The sequence below is a fragment of the Podarcis vaucheri genome (assembly GCF_965113315.1).
Source record: "Podarcis vaucheri genome assembly, chromosome: 1".
Classification (NCBI taxonomy): domain Eukaryota; kingdom Metazoa; phylum Chordata; class Lepidosauria; order Squamata; family Lacertidae; genus Podarcis; species Podarcis vaucheri.
The window spans coordinates 123,732,623-123,753,177 of NC_138759.1; the positions used below are offsets into that span (position 1 = coordinate 123,732,623).

Sequence of the window (20,555 nt, forward strand, 5' to 3'; positions counted from 1 at the left end):
TTCTATGTGCGTAGGGATTTCCCCTCAAGACCAAGTAAATCACCACATGCCTGTTTCTATACATTTAGGATTAAGGGAGTAATAATAATAATAATAATAGTAATAGTAATAGTAATAATAATAATATCTTTATTGTCATTGCCCCCTTTGGGGACAACGAAATTACTTCTAGAGTAGGTAACATTCCTTCCAGCCCAAGGAAATATCACACTTTCTTTTTACAAATCATTCATACCCAATTCAAATATTCTTTACCCATCATTAAATAAACATTAGGGATGGGAAAGATATTCTGTTCAGTTTGCATTTAAAGGTGAACCTCCCTAATTCACTTTACAAAATAACACAGGAACTGAAACAGCCATGCACTTTTTGGAATTTTGCAGTGCAGGTTTCCAGGCAAGTAATACGTACAAAAATGCATATAGTAGAGCGAGAAAACCCGCCGCAATCTCCCTGCGACCTGCCGCTGACTCTGGCAGCAAGTGTGTGTGGGGGGGAGAATCGGCTTGAGTTCGCTCAAAGGCAAAATTGCACCCGCCATCAAGTCAAATATAAAATGCAGATTTAAAACAGCTTAATTAACAAGAGAATAAAATATTATCATAAACATAGAATTGAGAGAAACCAAAACTGGCAGATTTGCACATCAATAGAAACCTTATCTAGTCTATGTACCTTCGGAATTGGGTGCATTTGCCAAAACAATTATGATTTAAAACACAGAGGAAGATCAGATAGATGAGAAGAAAACCTTTCCTGGGATTACAGTTTGTTTTTAAATTATTATTATTTTTTAAAAATACGTTTAAATACTTTAAATAATATGTATACTGCTTTCAAGTGGATCTCACAAAGCAGTTTACATGAGATTATTGCAGCAATAATAATAGATTTTTCTAAAAAGTTGCAATAAAATGGAAAAGACAACTGTTTAGAAGAAGCTGTCGCTGCTGCTGCTTACTTGCCTCAGGGCTAGATGTTTCTCTCATCCTGTGAAGACAATTGGAGGAATGAGGAACCATCACTGGTAGCTGTTTGAGGTACCAGTAAAGTTAACAGCTTTAACAACTAATTCAATTCGTGTAAGGATATTTCACAGCCAAACATGGTAAAACCATGAACATAAATACTTAGCTCTATCAGGTAGGTTTGCCTATTTACCTTCCTATGAAAATGCATAGGATTAGGCTACATGCCTTCCCTACCTCCTCCAAGCAGACTCAGCACACTGGGACCCAGTGTACTGAGGAAGGCCTGTTCAGTATACCAGCTCTAGGGTGCATGTACAAAGTCTTGTGGGGCCATCTAAGTACCCTTGAGATTTCCCAGAGCATCCCTAGCCCCTCAGACAAGGCAGAGAGCTTAAAAGCTCTTTTCACGTCTGGTCTGCTTGGGTTACTGGCAGTAGGGAGGTGAGGGAGAATATATTTTCCTCAGTTCCACCCTCACCCTTTGTTAGAGAGTCTTCCAGCCCTCTAGAACCTATTTTCAGGATAGGGACTGCAAGGAGAATGAAGAATCCCACTTCCACTGGTGTGAGTGCCCTGTGGGTGTAGTCTGCTCAGTGAATGCTTCCTTCAGTGGGAACAAACTAAGGATCTTAAGTGGCTTATGTTAAGGCTTATAAAATTGTGCATGGTACATTCATTATACTAGAATTTGGGATTGCTCAATGAAGTTGATTGTTAGTAGATTCGGGACAACAAAATGAAGTACTTTTTCACACAACACATAGCTAATAGAATAGTAATCCATACTAGTTTAGCAAATTCTAGGGGTTTAAATCCTGAATTATAGGTGATGGATCTATGTAGATGGTGACTCCATACATCAAAGAGAATTACCATCACTTTTATGCTCTGCTTGGAAGCTTCCAGAGGCACCTAGGTGTCCACCCCTGGAAACAGAATGGTGTACTGTGATCTAATCCAGCAAGGCAGTTATACTAAAAATTAAAAAGAACCCTACAGTTTCTTCCAGAACCAGGTCTTTTTTTCAGCCAGAACTCACTGGAACTAAATTTCAACACCTCTCAGGTGAGCGCCATTGCCATTCTAAGAGGGAGATGTTTGTGGTGGGTTCTGGTACCTCTTTTTCTAGAGAACTAGCACTGCCCAGAACTGAAGTGTTAAAAAAAGTTGGAAGCAGAAAACAAATTAGAAGGCTTAATATTTCTGTTAACCTAAAACCACCAAATTCCTTTTCCACCAAATGTCACAAAAGCAATTTGAGAACCCCAGGTGCCTGGACTGCACTCCCAAATTGATAGTGTTGTTGAGGGAAGCAGAAGGACCTAGAATCATTCTGTTGTCCCAGCAATTGGTTAGATTTGTGACAATCAGATATGTTGCAGTTTGTTTTTAGCACTGTGCAAGCTTCTCCTTTTTGCTGGTTGCAGGCTTCTTCCCCTTCCTGCAGCACATATTTTTGTATGAGGCACTAAATAAAGAAGGGCCATTCAGTTGTGGAAACCTGTTTGTGCACATGGATTGCCATGTGCTGTTCTGATCTGTATACATTCAGAAGCAAAGAAAACTGCCGAGGTTGAGAGAAGAGAGGGAGCTACATCACCGCTGAGAGAAATGTGGTTGGAAAAACTGTTAATAGTAGTTAAAGCTGAAAATCACTTACAATGTAGTATTTTACATTCATAACATAGTTCTTAGAATGATTTCCATGGATACACATCCTAGAAAACCTTCCATTGGAAAGGTTCAACCATGCAACTTACTGGAAGATTATCTTGTGAAATGAAACCATCCAGCCTCATCTCACAGTATCATCTTTGAGCAAATTGCATTCTGTTGAAATGTTTTCATACGTATACATCTCTTGGATGCCAAACATTATGAGAGGATTGACCTCTATATCTCTCCCTACTATGGAATGTTCCAAACTGCTGTCAAAATCAGAGGTATTAATAGCTTTAGAATTAAATGTCATATGCATTATCTTCAACTGTCAGGCAAAACTGCAACTTAAACTGAGACCTTGACTCATATATCAGCGTTGTTCAATGGCTGTATTGTTTGATCCAGCACAGAAAGGTATTACAAGATCCTTCAGAATAGAAACACAAGACCTAATCTAGACCAAGAACTAGTTATCTGTGTATTTCCCCACAAACATTCTTTGTGCATGGTCTAAGATTTTCATTGATAGAAGAGTGATGGTGAAAAACAGGGGTTGTATCCAATATTGTGCAAGTAGAATAGACTTCTGCTCACACATCCCTCCCCCTGCAGCCCCCTGCACACCCTAAAAATCTAAGAACCTCTGGAGCAGATTTTGTGGGTATGAAGGGGGCTGCAGGGCAGAAGAAAGAAATTCTGTTGCACTTGCAGAATGTTGGCTACAACCTTATGTCTTTATCATTTTTCCATTTTCTTTTCTCTGGAGTCAACATAGCAACTAGGCATACTAGGTATACTCTTTCACATTATTTTAGACCAACAGCGTATGATTTTATGAAAGAAAAGTGTTCCTGAATTATATTTTGAATTATAGTAATGAATGTGACTGCCAGTCATGTAATAATGAACATTAAAGTACAACATAACAAAACAAAATATTTTTGATATAAGATCTTAGAGGAACGGACCATAACATTGTGTGTTTTTGTATCAGAACTCACTTTAAGAAACTTATCTGTTGCTGTCTGATTAGTTGAAGATACAAGTGGTTAATATGCAGGAGGGTTGATTTATGCTGCAATCCTAGCTCTACTTACTTGTGAGTAAACCCCATTAAATTCAGTGGGACATACTTCTTAATAGAGTTGATTCAAATTCTGTTGCAAAAATACTCTCCCCCGGGTAGGGCTGCAGCACCACAACTAGGGTAGGTGGTGCCATTACAGAACTTGTCACTTGTGGGTGGAGCTTGGCAGAATCTAGAATTTGCTACTCTTTCAGACCCCCAAATTGACTTTCTGGCAGAATATGCAGGAAATTGCAGAACATGCAATTTTTCATTCAATTTTGTATATTTAGTTTTTATGAGCTGTGTATATTTGTGTGTGTCCTTTTATTTCTTTCCTGTCATTCTATTTCTAATTCATCATCAGAACTGTGTTTACATTTTTAAAATTATTAATATTATATAGAAAAAGTAATCTATATAATTATTATTTCCAAATGTAATTATTAGTCTATTGAAGACACATTGAGATGCATTAATCCCAGACGGCATACTGAATGCATCAGCAGAAACTTTAGGAAGATGAGAAGCTCCTTCTGTTTCCTGCAGAGGGTTACAGATGCCTCAAAATATCACATTCACAAGCTTAGCACGTATATTAGGTTTTAGGCATTTATAGATTTCATTCTTTATATATAGCCTATGTATGTCTTGAAAATAATTCTGCAGTGGAATCTTTTTTTATTAAGCTGAGATCGTCAGTGCAAATGTAATAAACGAAAAGGCAATTTCTTAATCAAACAGTGCCTTGGCCAAGCATAGTTACCATAGTGAGAGGCAAGTTTCCAGGTCTCAACATTCCAGACATGTTAATCTAATGGAAACTAACGGAAAATCTTAAGTAAGAGTATTTTAGTGATGCCATTAAGATGTGATCTATTACACTTTGGTTTCAAGTTTCAAATGATCGTATTATCTTGATCTCAAAACTTGTTTGCAAAATGAATTGTAGTGGTGGTAGTACTAGTTGGAAACTGAGAAAAACATTTTAACATGCCATATCAAACTGATACACCTTTGTGTTATATTTTATCAGGATTTTAAAATTGCAAATAATGTTTAAGACTGATCTACCATTTTACACACATTAATTGATTACCTCTATCATCTGGTTTCCTCTTTGTTTTTCTGATGGTTTACTTGAAATAACAATGCTACTTAAGGTGATTTGCAAAAGTGTTTATTCCAGCCCCCCTGGATAACTGCATGGTATTGCATGTTTAGACCTTGTGATATTCACATAGCCAACTGGTATTGTATATTGATTGGTACTGCACATTGACATACATTCACACAAAACCAAAGACCTGCCTCCTGGCCAGGATAAATATTTACATAGGTGTAAGGGAATGAGATTTTAAGGAAACAAGAGGAGCAGAGGGAGAGCAAATGTTGTGTTGGAGCCTTGAACTGCTGTACACAGGGTTGAGAAAGTAGCACTGAATATACTACATGTTCATCGTATTTCTACACTAGCCATCAATGAAAACTTTTCTATTTTAAATGTTTGCATAGATTGCCTTATTTCTACATATAGTACTTGATATAGCTCTGCTAACATTAGCACCACAATTGCACTATGATCCTTCAGGCAGCTGGCAATACTCTAATGCTTTTGGATAGTGACATAAAAGGGAAAGGGATATATCTTCTTTCAGTGTGCATGTGTAACTGCAATTAGTGTTAATAGGAGTTACGTGCTCACATTGGGAGGAAAACATATCCCTGAAATATGTAACTATATTTACAATTGGAAAATAAATATACCCTACCGGCGCTGCATATTACTTTTAGAGTAAACATCTGTTCTCAAGGAAAAATATGCACTCTTATAATGTCCTTGCCTCTATTTATTTTTATATTCTTTCTGCTTTAGAATACTTGATTGGCCCACAGATTATGTGAAAATTTCAGTTTCCTTCACCTTTGTGATCCTATCCACAATGTAATCAGTGTACTTTTACTTAATTTTTTGGGAAGAAAATGGGTTTATAATTTTAAGTGTTTTCTATAATTAATATTTGCCCCATCATTAATCCTTTGTGATTCTTAAATTCAATTTAAAGTAAATGTTAGATCCTTAATCTGCTTGACCCTTTCAGCTGCTTTGCCTCAAATAGTGGCATAGATATTGTGCAGTACCTTGCTGCATGCTATTACATGATTATTCCCATGGAAATGTGGCCTTTCAGGAAAATTATAGTTGGGCAGGCTCAGAGATGGCAGTGGCCTGAGATAAAGGGTCAGAGAAAGTGAACAACAGCAAGGGGATAAAATAAAGAAGAAATAAAGCAAACAAGTTTCCTAGGAAGGAAAGTGTGGAAGTGTGAAGAAAGAAACTTACTTTCGTGAAAACCGCTCAAGGGAAAGAAGCAGAAGTAGCAGGTGTCTGAGCTGGAACACAGGAATGGAAAAAGCAGAGGTACCATTTCAATTTACAGATGCGGGTGATTTTCAGCTATTTGGTTTCTGGAAATATTGGCGCACTTCAGGTACATGAATGGATACTGGAAAGCCAGGGGTGGAGGAATATTTTATCCCTCAGCCTAATGACATGCAGGATAGATGTAATCAAAAGATGGAAGGAGAAAGGCAGGGGCCCTCTGCAAGTAAGCTGTTCAGATCTCTAGCAAGAGAATCCAGTTCCTCTGCTTGGGCATATCTAGGAGTTGGCGAGGTTAGCAACCACCAAAGGCACAAGCACAGGGAAGTGGTGCAAAATTGGCACCTTTTCACTGTGGTTCAGAGTGGCTATGAGCCCGTCTGCCCATCCGTATGCTCCCTGTTGCTCTGGGCTGCTCCCTGTTGCTCTGGGCCATTGAGAAAGTCACGGTGGAGTGCGAAAGGTGACAAAAAGCAAAATTTCTGAGTTTCTGGTCCATGGTCTGGGGTGGGTGGGTGGCAATAAAGCTCTTTGAAAAAGGTGCAATGGAACCTAGGTACGTGAGAAGAGAGAAAACTGGGATGGTGAGAGTGTGTGAAGGGGAAGTCAGAGGAAGAAGAAGAAGGGAGTTTAAGAAAACAGAGGGTGGTAGAAAGAGTGAAATATGGGTGTTGCAGAAAGACTTGGTTTTGGCACCACCACTACCAGCATATGACCCCTTGCAGATTGCTCCTAAGATAATGTAGTCTTTGATAGAAAAAAGTTTCCTATTCCTTCTGTATGCAGTTATGTAATAATTGCATGAGGATGATTGACTAAGATGTGAAGTTTCATAGATTCTTGATGCAATTGATGTTGAAAGTAAATTCTCTTGCCTGGGTACTGTAGCTTGGAAATTAGGGAGTCTGCTTTTTTTCTTCGTCTTTTATTACAAACTGTAGAAAAGGTTAGAAAGCCTTGGAGTGTGTTCAGTGTGAACTATAGAAAATAATTTTGACATTATTAAAAACATTTTCAGATAAAAACTTACACTGAACTAGCAAGTTGTTTTTGCCATATCGCTTGTAAGAAATCACATGGAAAATGGAAAATATTTTTAGGATATGAGATAAGATGCTGCGTTTTGTGCCATGTATCAGTGGCAATGAAATGAATGGCATTTTCTCTATGGCCCATCACCCAGGCTGTGTAGTAATACCACATGGCAATAGCATCATGACACAGCAAACATCTTATCACAGCCAAAAAGCATCTATGTAATATTCCTTCTGCCATTGAGGTTGTTTGGCACAGTTCTACTGAATCATGCTGAATAGTAATGTAATGAAGATGAAGGAGTGTTTGTGTGTATTGTTTTGATTTATGAAACTCAGTATGTCAAGTATATTGGCTATAACTGGCAGTGAAAACACCAATAAATCTTACTTAGGCCCATCTTTTCAGCAAATCAAAGAAAAATTGTCTTACCCAAGCATGGAAATGTTTTGGGGTTTTTTTTTCCATTTCCATAATATGGAATATTTTTCACCACATACTTTTTGTGTTATTTATGATAAGTGATCAGTGGATAAACTGGGTCCAAGACAAAACATATGGAAAATAGTTTTAACTAGCTGATTTATTGAAATATTGATCAAAACTGTTCTTTGCTGCTGCTGCTAGTTGAGGTGTTGCTTATGATCTCTGAGTGAATGTTGTACATCAGTAAGTAATATTTTTTCTGAAAACAAAGTGAAGTATTCAGAAACAAAGTGACCCTTTAAAACCCGACTTATTGCCAATCTGTGTGAATATTCTCTTTCAAAAAGTGCAACAGAACTAGATCCAAATGTTGCAAGCATGGAATGTAATAGGATTTTAAAGAATTGTATTATTTAAAATTATTTGGTAGGAAAATATTTTGAAGGACTCCTGTTCCCCAGTTCAGGCAAAGCCCATCAAAACATGCTGTTTGGGCAGAGTGAGGCAGCCATGTATGGCAGCAGAATTTGGGTATGTTAACAGGGCATTAAATTTTATATATTGGTGAATTTTAATCCAAGGGGAAAACATTTGTGGACTTTTTATCCTGAGGTGCCAAATAACTTTGTCGGCCCTGAAAACTATTGCTGTTGACTCAGGGAAAGCACAGTTATGCTCAAAATATTAGGGCTTTAGTGCTTTGAAGAGAAACTTCTCTTAAAGGCATAAATTGGAGAATGTGGTGCATGCAATTTAATGTGAAGCTAGCTATTTAAAAAATATTTCTTCAGCATTAGAAGAGACATGTGTAAATCTTGTCATTTGTGTGAGTTTTAAGACAAGGACCTATTTTATTATCATTGTATATATAATTTATTGCAGCCGCAGCTACCATTGTATCCAGAACCTGTGCTATGTATTGAATCCATTTGATCAAAATGTTGCTAGTTCTTTAAACAAATTCCTAGCTGCTAACATGCCTTCTGGAAAATCAGATTTGCGTTATCTAGTCATCTGAGATCTGCCAAGATTTCTTACGCATTCTTTCTATGTTTAGCTTTAGGGGCCTATTCCTTAAGAATGTCTATAAAAGGGGGCTAGACCAAAACAATGGCTAAGGCACACACGATTGTTAAACACGAGAGTCACACAATTGTTAAACATGGTCCCTTCTCACAGGGGTGTGGGCTTGACACTTTACACAAAATGGAGCATGTGGGGGAAGTGATATTAAAGCACTCTCATGTGTTATCTTGCTGTATTTTGTAGCTTTTAAGCAAATCTTTCTTAGCTTGGCCTCGGTACTAGAAGCGAACCAGGTAGGGAGCACAGCAAAGCAAGGCCAGGTGAGGGGTTGGTTTTGTTCCTTGTAATCCATTTTATGTACTGCAAGAGTATTTAATGCCCTCCAGATTTTGGGGAAGTACAACTGCCATTACCTGCGACATTAGTTAAGTTGGCAGGACTGACATGAGTTGTAGCCCAACAATATCTAGAGGGCCACAGGTTAACTACCCATGGTGTAAAGAGCAGGTCACCCAAACCTGTTTTATATGTGTATGGGAAAATGTGTGTTTTCAATGCTCCACATGTCTCACCTAACATTGTATTGTAATATACTTAATATTCTCCAATATTGCATACACATTCTGGCTTCAGTACACTACAGGGTTAGACATACCTAAGTCTCACTGATTTCTGTGACTGCCATGTGTGATCTTCCATACGTGCGCAAGGACTTCTCAGTCATGCCATTCCTAATTTAGCCCCTCCCATGTAGATAGCTATGCACAAGGTCAGGGGACCTTCCATAGTGACATTCTGTTATGCTTGGGGAGGTGCTTTTGCGAGTAGAGAAAATAATTAGGCTCACTGTGTAGAAGGGGAAGTGCTTTGCATGTATGCATTATATTTCATGGATTTTCATAGTGGATCTTAACTGCACTTAACTGCACAGTGGCCTCTTTGTGCAACCCACAAAACTGTTTAAATCCCACTGAAATAAAAAGAAATAGAAAATTGGCATTTTAGCTATTTCACAGCTGGGGGGAAAGAAGAAAACCCAGAGACTGATATTCTGCTGTAATTTCACACAAAATGATAAGTTGAAATCCAGTATACAACAAATAGAGTTTTGGTATTATACAAAAGTGAAAATATTTTAACAGAAATTATAGTGGTTATTGAACAATGTTTGTATTTTCAATTGTTTTTCACATTTGAAAATAAAGTTTCTTAATAGGAAATAGATTTCTAAACTTTGTTTTGATTAAAAATTACTGATTATGCTGAGCAAAATATACAGTAATACATGAAAATTAAAGTTTATTACATACTTATAAAATGAAGGTAATAAAATATTTTGCAAGATTCTAGCTCATAAGAAAAATACAGTTAGTGAAAATATATGGGTTTGTGCTGTCAACAGTGTGTTTATATATTGCTAAGAATTTAACTGAATCATTGATATGTTGAATGCAAAGAATGTTGAGTGAAGGAAAACAGCCACTAATGCTGTTCTGCAAAAGTTTGTACAGAAGCTTATGCCACAGTTCACACAATGCTATTAACAGGTAATTTTTTTTACCCATTCTCATACTTTTTACATGAGAGGCTGTTCATGCTGTTGTGCAAGTGAAGGAACATTTGGGACTTAGTTTCTCTTTTCTCATGCAGTGCTTAAACACAAAGTAAACAGCCCTTCCCTTCCATCCCTGAAAGGTTATCTTTGGATCCAGCCCACAATATCTCCTGACATATACTGCTAACATAGTTGATCTGGCAATAATAGTTGGTTGCAGAATACTAAATTCTACTCAGATTAGGCCCATTGAATTTACTGGACATAAGTTAGTCATGTTGATTAATTTCAGGGCATTTGTGTTTAATATGGATACCATTGTTTACAACCTTATGTCTGCTATCGCTCTGATCCACTAATTCAGGGGAAGCTACTTGATGTTGTTGGACTCCCATCAGACCTGACTGGTATGGCCAATGATCAGGGATAATGGGAGTTGGAGACCAACAAATATCTGGAGGGGGCACCAGGTTGGCAAACCCTGCACTAAGTCATGTGCATATGAAACTCTTACATGTAGGCTCACTCATAAATTTTAAAAGAAAGAAAAAACAGAACCCATATAAGCAACAAGTATACAACAAGTGGGTAGAGCAATCATTGATTAGGGTGATTTCATTTATATAACAGTGTTCTCAAGAGCATTAGAATAAATACTGAATCTGAGTATATTTGTTGCAAAATAATAAAATAACTTATTTATATCATTGACGGAAGTGTAATTTTAATCTGAGTTATTCCAAATTTGTTGCATCATATATATGGTATAGTCATAGTAACTTAAAAAAACCCCACATTTATTTACATTATAATATTGTGTGTATATATAATATATATATTATATTACACAAATATTCATGTTTTATTTTTACAGTACTGTACTTATGAATTCTCTCAATTGGTTTATCATAGTGCAAACTGTAATGTTGCAATATGGGTTATAACAATTGTACAATAAAGAACAATTTCTTGCCATTTATCATTTGTAATACAGCTGTCTGCTAAAGTAATTTTAAAAAATTCTTGTGAATGACAAACTGTAGTTTAGGAGAGGGAGATTCATTGTCGTGTGTGCACTTAAAGCTGTCAGAACCTCAGTTCTCCTGGTGTCTGCAGTTCCAATACAATATCCAGTTTTGTGACAATATTGTAATCTAGCTGTTGGTACATCCCATCCAAAATACTTATTGCTTCCTGCAGCAAATCTTGGGACTGGATTGTAAGTCTACTATGATAGCACCATTGGCAGAAAGTAATGTACATACTAATTATAAAAGGAATGGAAACAAAATGTACCTACCCTAATTTGTGAACTTATCTGTTTTGTGGAATTTCATCTTATCAGTTTTTATACTCTAAACTCAATTCAAGTGTTTGAGAAAAATTCACTGGTACTCTGTTCACTCTATACGTCACAAATATATCCTCTAATGCAAGTACAACAGTGAATTCAACTGTTCAGACTATATTTAATAGCCTGCTCCTTTTCATTCTCTGGAATACAAGGAGGTTGCCTTTTTCTACTTCTATCTGCTGAAACTTGTATATGATTATGTTGTTTGCATAAATGAAAAAATACCTTCCCAGAATAAGAAATTCATTGTGAAATCCTGTGAGTTTGATTGTAGCTTATCTTTTTCACTGGTTTTTAACCAGCCCTTGCATAAAAATGTCTTTCAATTCACATACTGTAGCTTGTCTGGTACGAAATCTTTACAATAGCCTAGAGTATAGCCTATCAGAGGTAGGCCTATTGTACAAAAATTCACAGTTTCAAAAAATGCTCAAGGGAAATACTTTTCATAGATTCCATATTTTATGAAGTGGCAAACCTAATGAAGAACTCATGAGCACCCACAACGATCTACCACCATAGCTGGTATCTTTCCATATATTATCTGTTCTTTTCCATTGAAATACAGCATATTTATTGGGGACATCTTAGTAGGTGTGCAGCATGGGCCTGCTGAACCTCTTGGATTTGCTTGGTGTACAAGATGAGTGTGTGGATACTTTTGTAAAAATACAAATTCACATTCTCCAGAGCAGTAATTTGCTTTGTATCTTTTGGGTGCAATTATCCAGTCCCATCCAAAAGCTTCAAAATCCACAGTCAGCGGGTAACGGCAACATCGAGATTCTGTTGAGTGTTCATCACAGTCCAGACCAAAATCTCTGCGTGATCTTTTTGGTGTATCTGTAATCCTGACCTCTAAAAATGGGTTCTATGAATAAAGAAAAAGGAATAGTATTTTGGTAAAGTGATTGACGTTTGACACACAAAATATATTTTCCTAAACGTATAGAATTTGAGAGCTGTAATGATGATGATGATGTAACCAGCCTTGTTACAAAAAACAACAACACCTTGCCTACTTTTTACTTGGAGGGGCTTTTATGTGTAAGGAGAAGAGTGGTAAAAATAAAATAAAGCCTAGAAGAATTGCAGCAGCTACAGTGTTACATGGCAATCCATTTTTTAAAAAAACTAGGATGGTTTTGAAAACAATTTGTTATACAGTATACTGCCCAAAGGATAAAATTTTAAAATGTCACTGTAAATCCTCAAGCTCTTGGACACATACAAAGAGGAACTCTCTGGCTCCTAGTCATAAACTTTTTCATTGTCCTGTTAGAAAGCATTAAGACATCAAACACCCAAATTGTTGGTGTTATTAATTTTTAGCTATTAAAAATGCCCTATATAACCACCTTCCATATAGCACTCAGCTTGAGGAACTGAAAAATAAGTGTTAATAATTCCAGTTACAGGCAAACAACTACATGAAATTTATATACAATTCTGGTTTAATTGTTCTGCTGGAGCACGGAGGACATTTTCCAGCTCCTGGTATCATTAATTTGCTGGAGCTTTCACACTGCATTAATAATCACATCTTTTGTAAATTCCTCTTTCATTTGTCTGAAACATCCTTTTAAGCAATGAATTACAATTAAGTTCCTGCAAAATTTCCAAGTGAAACTTACCAAACCATCTTCCCCTGGTCCTGGATAAGTTACTGCAAGATCTCTTCCTTTTTCATCCAAAGCTTTGATTTCAATACCCAAGTTAGATTCAGGTTGTTTGAGCCAATTTTGCAACACAGTCTTCACATCAATGCTCTGCCAAATACCAGTGCCTGGGTTCATGTCAAGTTTCAAAGATCGAATTGCAGTAGAGGTTGTACCATCTTTCATGGGTCTGATGAGTCTCAAGATCTGTACAAATACTGTTGTAGGCCTCTGGACTGGTCTTAAGTATATCCACAACTGAGCCTTCACTACTTTATTATACTGTATTTTGGAGCTAAACTTAAAGAAGCAACATTTGGGTTTTCCTTCCACTGGCATAGGGAAATCAGCTATAAACAAATGGATAGAAAATGTTACTTGTTTACAAACATCAGAAAACATGTAAACATTTTATAATATCTTCAGACAATTTCTTAGCAGTGACTTACAATTTGCAGTGGAAACAGTTGCTCAGATCTCATGTGACCACCTAAGATGTATACCACTTTTATTTTTTTAACCACCACAAGTGCTTCACACTTTGCCCCATTTTAATCAATATCCAATACTTCCATCAAAATTTTGCTATCCCCCTCCCACAACCTCTTGATGTGCAGCAAACATTTATGGCCAATTTGAGTGAGTGCATATCCAGTAATAAGGAGCACATAATAAATCCATGCCCTTATTGCATAGAGATCCCCATTCAAAGTTTGTATAGTTCCATGTATAATGTCTGCTGTTCCAGTGGTATTTTGGAGTAGGTCCAGTCACTTTTTACATTTAAAATTCTCCCTTGTCAATAGATGGTGGCCTTGGATCCAGTATTTATTTGTATTTATTTAATTTGAATTCCACCACCTTCTGGAGTCTCTAAAGCACCTCACAGTTTCCATAGGGTTGGGTCCAGAGTCCAGACTAAATTAGTTGCACCTAGATTCTGTTGATTTCAGTGGGATCTAAGTCATAACTAAGTTTTCATATTGATTTGAATGATACCTACATGCAGCTAACTAAATCTGGATCTACCAATAAAATACAATGATTCCATTAGCTTGCAATAAAAAAAAGAAACATAATCACAAAATAAGTGGCCATATGAAAGCAGATCGTAGGAAGAAAAGAAAAGAAAAGGGGGGGGGGAAATACTGAACATAGATTAAGAAAGAAACTAAATGAAACAAAAAAGCTTGGATTTTATTTTATTTTTAATTTCCAGTACTCAAAAGACCTTTCTTGGAGGAAAGCCGCTGAAATCTTCAGGAATTGCTTGTTCATTTGAGGACTTAGGTGAAAATGATTCATGTGTATATATAATTTCACTATTTGCTTTTTCTGTGTTGTGTTTTATGTTTTGATCTTGTACCATTTGCCTGGGAGTAAATACCATTGAATTCCATGGACTGCTAAGTGGATATGATGAATATGATGTGATGTTTGTACTATGTGATTACGGTGATTTCTGCTGAAAAGGACAGGCTGAACTTTTAAAATTATACTGATTATTAAAAAGAAAAATCATAAGGGAATATACCCTGAGAATCTTGGAGAGTCTGTGTAGTTATACTAACTGTCCAGCTGTACAAATCACTCTCTGAAATAAAGACTCTCTCTCTCCCCCCACCCCCTAGTCAAAATTACCAAGGGTACTGAACACATTGTACAGTGTACTCAGCCTGAAAGTGGCTGTGACATATAGCTTCCACTTAAAACACAATGAATGGCAAACATTCATTCATGTTATGTTAGTGTTATTTCTATTTTAATTACATACAGTGGTACCTCGGGTTACATACGCTTCAGGTTACAGACTCCGCTAACTCAGAAATAGTACCTCAGGTTAAGAACTTTGCTTCAGGATGAGAACAGAAATCGTGCAGCGGTAGTGCAGAAGCAGCGGGAGGCTCCATTAGCTAAAGTGGTGCTTCAGGTTAAGAACAGTTTTAGGTTAAGAACGGACCTCTGGAATGAATTAAGTACGTAACCAGAGGTACCACTGTATAGTAGAGCTGTGAATAAGCTATAAAAGAGTAGGTATAGCAGAAACCAAGTTGCTTTCATTTGCATTGGTTAATAACTTTTTTTTAATTTACTGATTTTTAATTTGCCATATCTGACTTACTTTGTGAGACTAGGAATTGCAGTATAGTAGGAAATCTTATTTTAGCATACAGTGAGATTATATAAGCTGTTAGATACATTTTAACTCTCCGTACATCTAGTGTAAAATAATATCACATATTGATGTATTCTAGCACTCATGTACCACAAAGAACCCCTATATGAGTGGCTTTTTCCAGAGACAGCAATATAAAGGACAGATTTACAATAGCATTCTTTTCTGTGCATGGGCCTGCTTCTAATTGGGATGTGGTTGCAGACCCAAGATCCTGTGCCTGAAGTAAAAATATGTTAAGGCTGCAATCCTAATCACAGGGGATTTACTTCTGAGTAGACATGTACTCTTAAGTCATTTTCATATTAAGTTACCAAAAAAGTTTTTGCATTTTTAAAATGCCATCAATGAAGAGTGAAATAAATAGAATAAAAGTATTTTCTACAATGTTTTTTTAAGTCAGCACAAATGATTAAATCATGTTTCTTTAAATATGAATTTCTAAAACATAAATTATTGCTTATTCTTTCCAAAAGAAATGTTAAAATAACCATTTCACTCCTTTTGAATATTTTATGCCACTGTTGCTGGTAGCAAATCTAAGTCGTGTGTGCTCAAGCTGTCCTTTTACTTTATTTTATCATCGCCTTAAGTGTTATTCCGAAAACAGCTGCCATAGCCAAATACTTCAGCTAATGAAGAACATAAGATACTATAATATAAGCTGTGCAAAAGATACTTGATAGGAGCCATGGCAGATGCTCAGCACTAAGAAGATAACTAAGAATCTGCTCATTCAGTAAATATCTTCATTCCTTAACACAACTAATAGAATTCCTAGAGCTGTGCATGAACATTTCATTATTTAAAATATAGCACCATTGGCATTTATTAAGTGCTACATTAATGAATGCATTAGATTAATAATGTGGTTAATATATATATTGTATTAATTAACAACTGTGGACAAAGTAATTAGATTAGGAGAAAGCAAATGTATGCTAGAGCTAAGCACAGAGACTGAGTGTTGTGAACATTTTTGCCACTCAGAAAGTACCCGTCATGTTTAGTGTTTTGCGGGGACGCAAAATGGCATGAAAACGTTTGTTGGAGAGAGAGTATGTGGCTCTGGATGTATTGACAACTCAACCAAGCCTTGCTGTCTGGTAGCATTTTCGCCGCAGAACACACCTTGGCAGAAAAGGAACGTTGTCTCTCAGTACTATGTTACCTCAACAGGACACATGTTTGAATGAGTATTGACTTGGTGACTCGGAAACTAAAACTAATCCAGAATGTGGCAGCTAGATTGGTGACTGGGAGTGACAGCTGGGACCATATCACCATATAATTCATATAATTCACTGGTTCACAGCACATTTCCAAGCACAATTCAAAGTGTTGGTGCTGCCTTTTAAAGCCCTAAACCTCCTCATCCCCAGTATACCTGCAGGAGCATGTCCACCCCCATTGTTCAGCCCAGACACTGAGGGCCTTCTGGCGGTTCCCTTACTGCGAGAAGTGAGATTACAGGGAACTAGGCAGAGGGCCTTCTCGGCAGTGGCACCCACTCTGTGGAACGCACTCCCATCAGATGTCAAAGAGATTTATCTGTACAACTTTTAGAAGACATCTGAAGGCAGTACTATAGTGGGAAGTGTTTAATGTTTGACCTGGGCTCCTTCCAGTACATTAATTCAATCAATTACTTTGGGGTGCAGCTAGAGCTGAGTTTGGGGTTCCGGCTGGATTTTTTGCCCTCACTGACAACATTAGGTAAAGGGACCCCTGACCATTAGGTCCAGTCGTGACCGACTCTGGGGTTGCGGTGCTCATCTCGCTTTATTGGCCGAGGGAGCCGGAGTACAGCTTCCAGGTCATGTGGCCAGCATGACTAAGCAGCTTCTGGCAAACCAGAGCAGCGCACGGAAACGCCATTTACCTTCCCGCTGGAGCGTGCTTTTGAACTGCTAGGTTGGCAGGAGCAGGGACTGAGCAACGGGAGCTCACCCCGTCGCAGGGATTCGAACCACTGACCTTCTGATTGGCAAGCCCTAGTCTCTGTGGTTTAACCCACAGCGCCACCCGCATCCCATTACAACATTAGGTAGCCAAATCTAATTGATTCTATGATGCTATCAAATTCACTATGTGATACATGATTGGCTGAGATAGTGTAAGGAAGAAGAAACAAAAGCTCTGCTATAATTAAAAAATTGTGCCAGTGCAACAGAAGATCAGAAGAATGATTGTGAATAAACACCAAAATTCAAAAAGTACGAGTTTGGGGAATTTTCACACAGAATTTTTGGCATAGTTATAATTTATATATCTGTATGTGAAAACATGTAAAAATATATTAGTACATTGAAGCTTAATGTTTTATTTTGTCAGTTACATGGATGTTCCCCTTACTCCCTGTTTTCTGGAACTCCTACAAACAAGTGTCCCTAGAAGATTTGTTAATGCAAACTGATGCATTAATATGCCTTTTTTACTTTTGCACAATAAATTACTGAAATAATAAGGTTGATTAACTAAATAACTTATTTACATACCAACAGCAATAAACAAGTTAATTGTTAGTTTGTATATAAAGGGGCACATAGCATTAAAAGAAAAATTACTTGTCAGTAGAACATGATTCAATTTAAAAAAATGCTTTTCTGTCTCTCAGTTGCATGCTTCCACAAGCAGTTTGTTAGATGAGATCAAGAGAAGATTGTTGGTCTCTAGTGCTATCTTATAAAGGAATAAACGTACTTACACTCTGTAGGCATTGTAATAATAGTTTCAGTTGTAGCATGATAATCATCATCTTCCAAAGAGCCATCACTGCTGTCATCTCTCTGGACATCATATTGATCAATCAGTTCTTGCAGTGGCGGAGCTTTAGGTAAAAGTTGCCTTATAGCATCCCGGCTAATATTAGGTGCTTGCTCCAGACGCAGTTTACTGAGGATCTGAATTTTTATAGCTTCTATTCTTGAAGATTTTGTACTTTGCCTCCATGTACATGCGTTGCACAGTCCATCTTTTTCCATGTTTTCATTTGCCTGGTTACTTTCATTAAGATCCACTGGACCAGGTATGATTAACATGAAAAGGTAAATATAAAGATACATTTTTTATTTCTGCAGGATCTCACATTCAGTGCAGTGCTTTCCCTTCCTTCCTTTCTCCTTCCTTTGGTTCCTTTTTTAATCTTTCCGTACTGTGTGAATCACTGAAGGCAAATGCAATCTGAGACAACTCACCACTCTGGTGAATCATGTATATTCCAAGAGGGCTTTTTATATTCCAACCTTCATTAGACTTGTGTCGTCAAAACCAATGATTGGCTGCTAAACCAACAATGAATCTAACTGTCAGATGTTAAAGCCATGTCCCTCATAAGTTGCTAGACCGCATTTTGTTACTGCCAAGGGTGAGCTGATTTTCTGACTATTCCATAGAGAGTATCTCCTCACAGGCTGTAAGAATATTTCCAAGGAGCATGGCCAGCAGTATCAAAAGATAGTATTACCATTCTTAAATGTGAATCAGCTGCTGCTTTTATTGTGAATCAGTCTATGTATCCTTCCCATATCTAAAAAGGCTAGCCAATAATTGAAAAAGAAAACATTTAATAAGTGTAAAGACTGTCACTATTATAAATTAAAATTGTTCTTAAATGTTTTATTTAACAATATGGATTTTTAAAAATGAAATGTGAAATACACCACTGAAAAGACAATAGCTAAGAATTTAAAACCAAAATCTTAACCAGTCTACATATGCATGTTTTATTAATTTGATTATGTTTGAGTTCAGGTGGTATAAGTAATTAAGGAGATAGAGTCTCATTTACATCCTAATGCTAAATACATTACAGGGAACAAATACATAATGACCACTCTACACAGGTCATTGAGTGCAGTAGTAGACAAGACATGTACTGTTGAGAAGGAATCTCCTTGTGCATATATCCAGGACAGCTGGCTTGTGTGGTATCCTTTAACAGCACACCAGTCACCTGTTTAGGGGTGGCAGTGTAGAGGACTAGATTCAGTATCTCTGCCCAACCCAAACAGAGATGCATATGCTGGCATAACTCTGAAACCAAGCAGTTACCCTGTGGAACACACTTTTGAAAGTTTGAATAGTATCATCATACACAGGATCCTGCTTCAACATTCACATCAGCTTTCCTTGATTGAGGTGAACAGATTTACGATCAAGGTGCAAATAGCTGCAATTAGGGCTGGGAAGAAACACAATTTCCACCAATAATTTGATAAATTGGCCCGGTAATTTGAGGAGAAATGGTTTTGTGATATCATTTTGCTCCTAGCATTGTTTCTCTGGATCATTTCATTAATACTTCAGCTTGTTTTCTTGGGATTTAACCCACTGAATTTATATCTTCTGGTTTATTCAGAATTCACTGTTACTCTTGAATCCCACCTCCCCCCATCCCCTCCCGGCATGCGACCTTCTAAAACCTCAAATAAAACATCTTTACATGGGGGCATGGTTATTGATTATTGTAATATTTTGTGTTTATTTTTCTGTTTAACACTTTGGGCTTTCCCTAGTAAAGAAACATGGGATATAAACAATAGACAAAATTAAATTAAATCTCTCATCATTGGCCATGCTGCTTGTGGGTGAGGGGAGTTGGAATCCAATGAAGGCCCACAGATTCACCGTCCCTGATTTAAGCCTTTGCTGAAATATCATCCCAAAGTCAACTAGCAGGAATTGCTGGGAACTGCCCAGGGTCCTGCTTCATCCATGTACAGGAAGAGGCTCTGGTATTCATTACTACTTTTTCACAGGTTCCAAGCCCCAGCAGAATAAGATAAGGACCTCAGAATCTCCCACAAAGAGAACTTTAAGCTGTATGTAGCTCAAATAGGTCGTGAAAGATACAGTTGCACCTGTTGGGCAGCATGAGTAGCACAATTTGATAGAAATAGGTGTGAGTTAAGTGAGTCATGAACCACAAAGACATGAGGATCGGATCATCTCCTGTCCTTGGTTTCCAACTAACAATTGGCAGTTAGGTGCATCTCTGCTCAAACATTGGTGGACAACATAATTCACTGCTGAACATCCCATTTCTGAGATGACATTCAGAGTCTGTAAGAACTAAAGAATGCATGCATCCAAATGTACATTTTATTTTATTATAATCACAGCCCAGCATATAGTAGATACCATTGAAAATATTTAAAATTACAGAAAATCAATAACAACCTTCAAAACAGCATCAGGCAGTAAAAGGTCTGGGGGAAATAAATATGGCAACTAAATGT

The 20,555-nt window shown here is 37.2% G+C and overlaps 1 protein-coding gene and 1 long non-coding RNA gene across 2 annotated transcripts in view; one reads left to right on the forward strand and one right to left on the reverse strand.

Moving 5' to 3' along the window:
* The window catches only part of LOC309525101, a 66,826-nt gene that overhangs the window by 19,237 nt on the left and 27,034 nt on the right, over positions 1-20,555 (forward strand). The gene's annotated exons all lie outside the window — the stretch shown is intronic.
* MSTN (myostatin) lies at positions 9,609-18,600 on the reverse strand. The gene is made up of 3 exons (XM_082215225.1): positions 18,023-18,600; positions 13,116-13,489; positions 9,609-12,352 (listed from the first exon to the last, which is right to left on the reverse strand). Exons 1-3 carry the CDS (start codon positions 18,378-18,380, stop codon positions 11,972-11,974), a joined length of 1,113 nt encoding a protein of 370 aa, XP_082071351.1. The 5' UTR covers positions 18,381-18,600; the 3' UTR covers positions 9,609-11,971.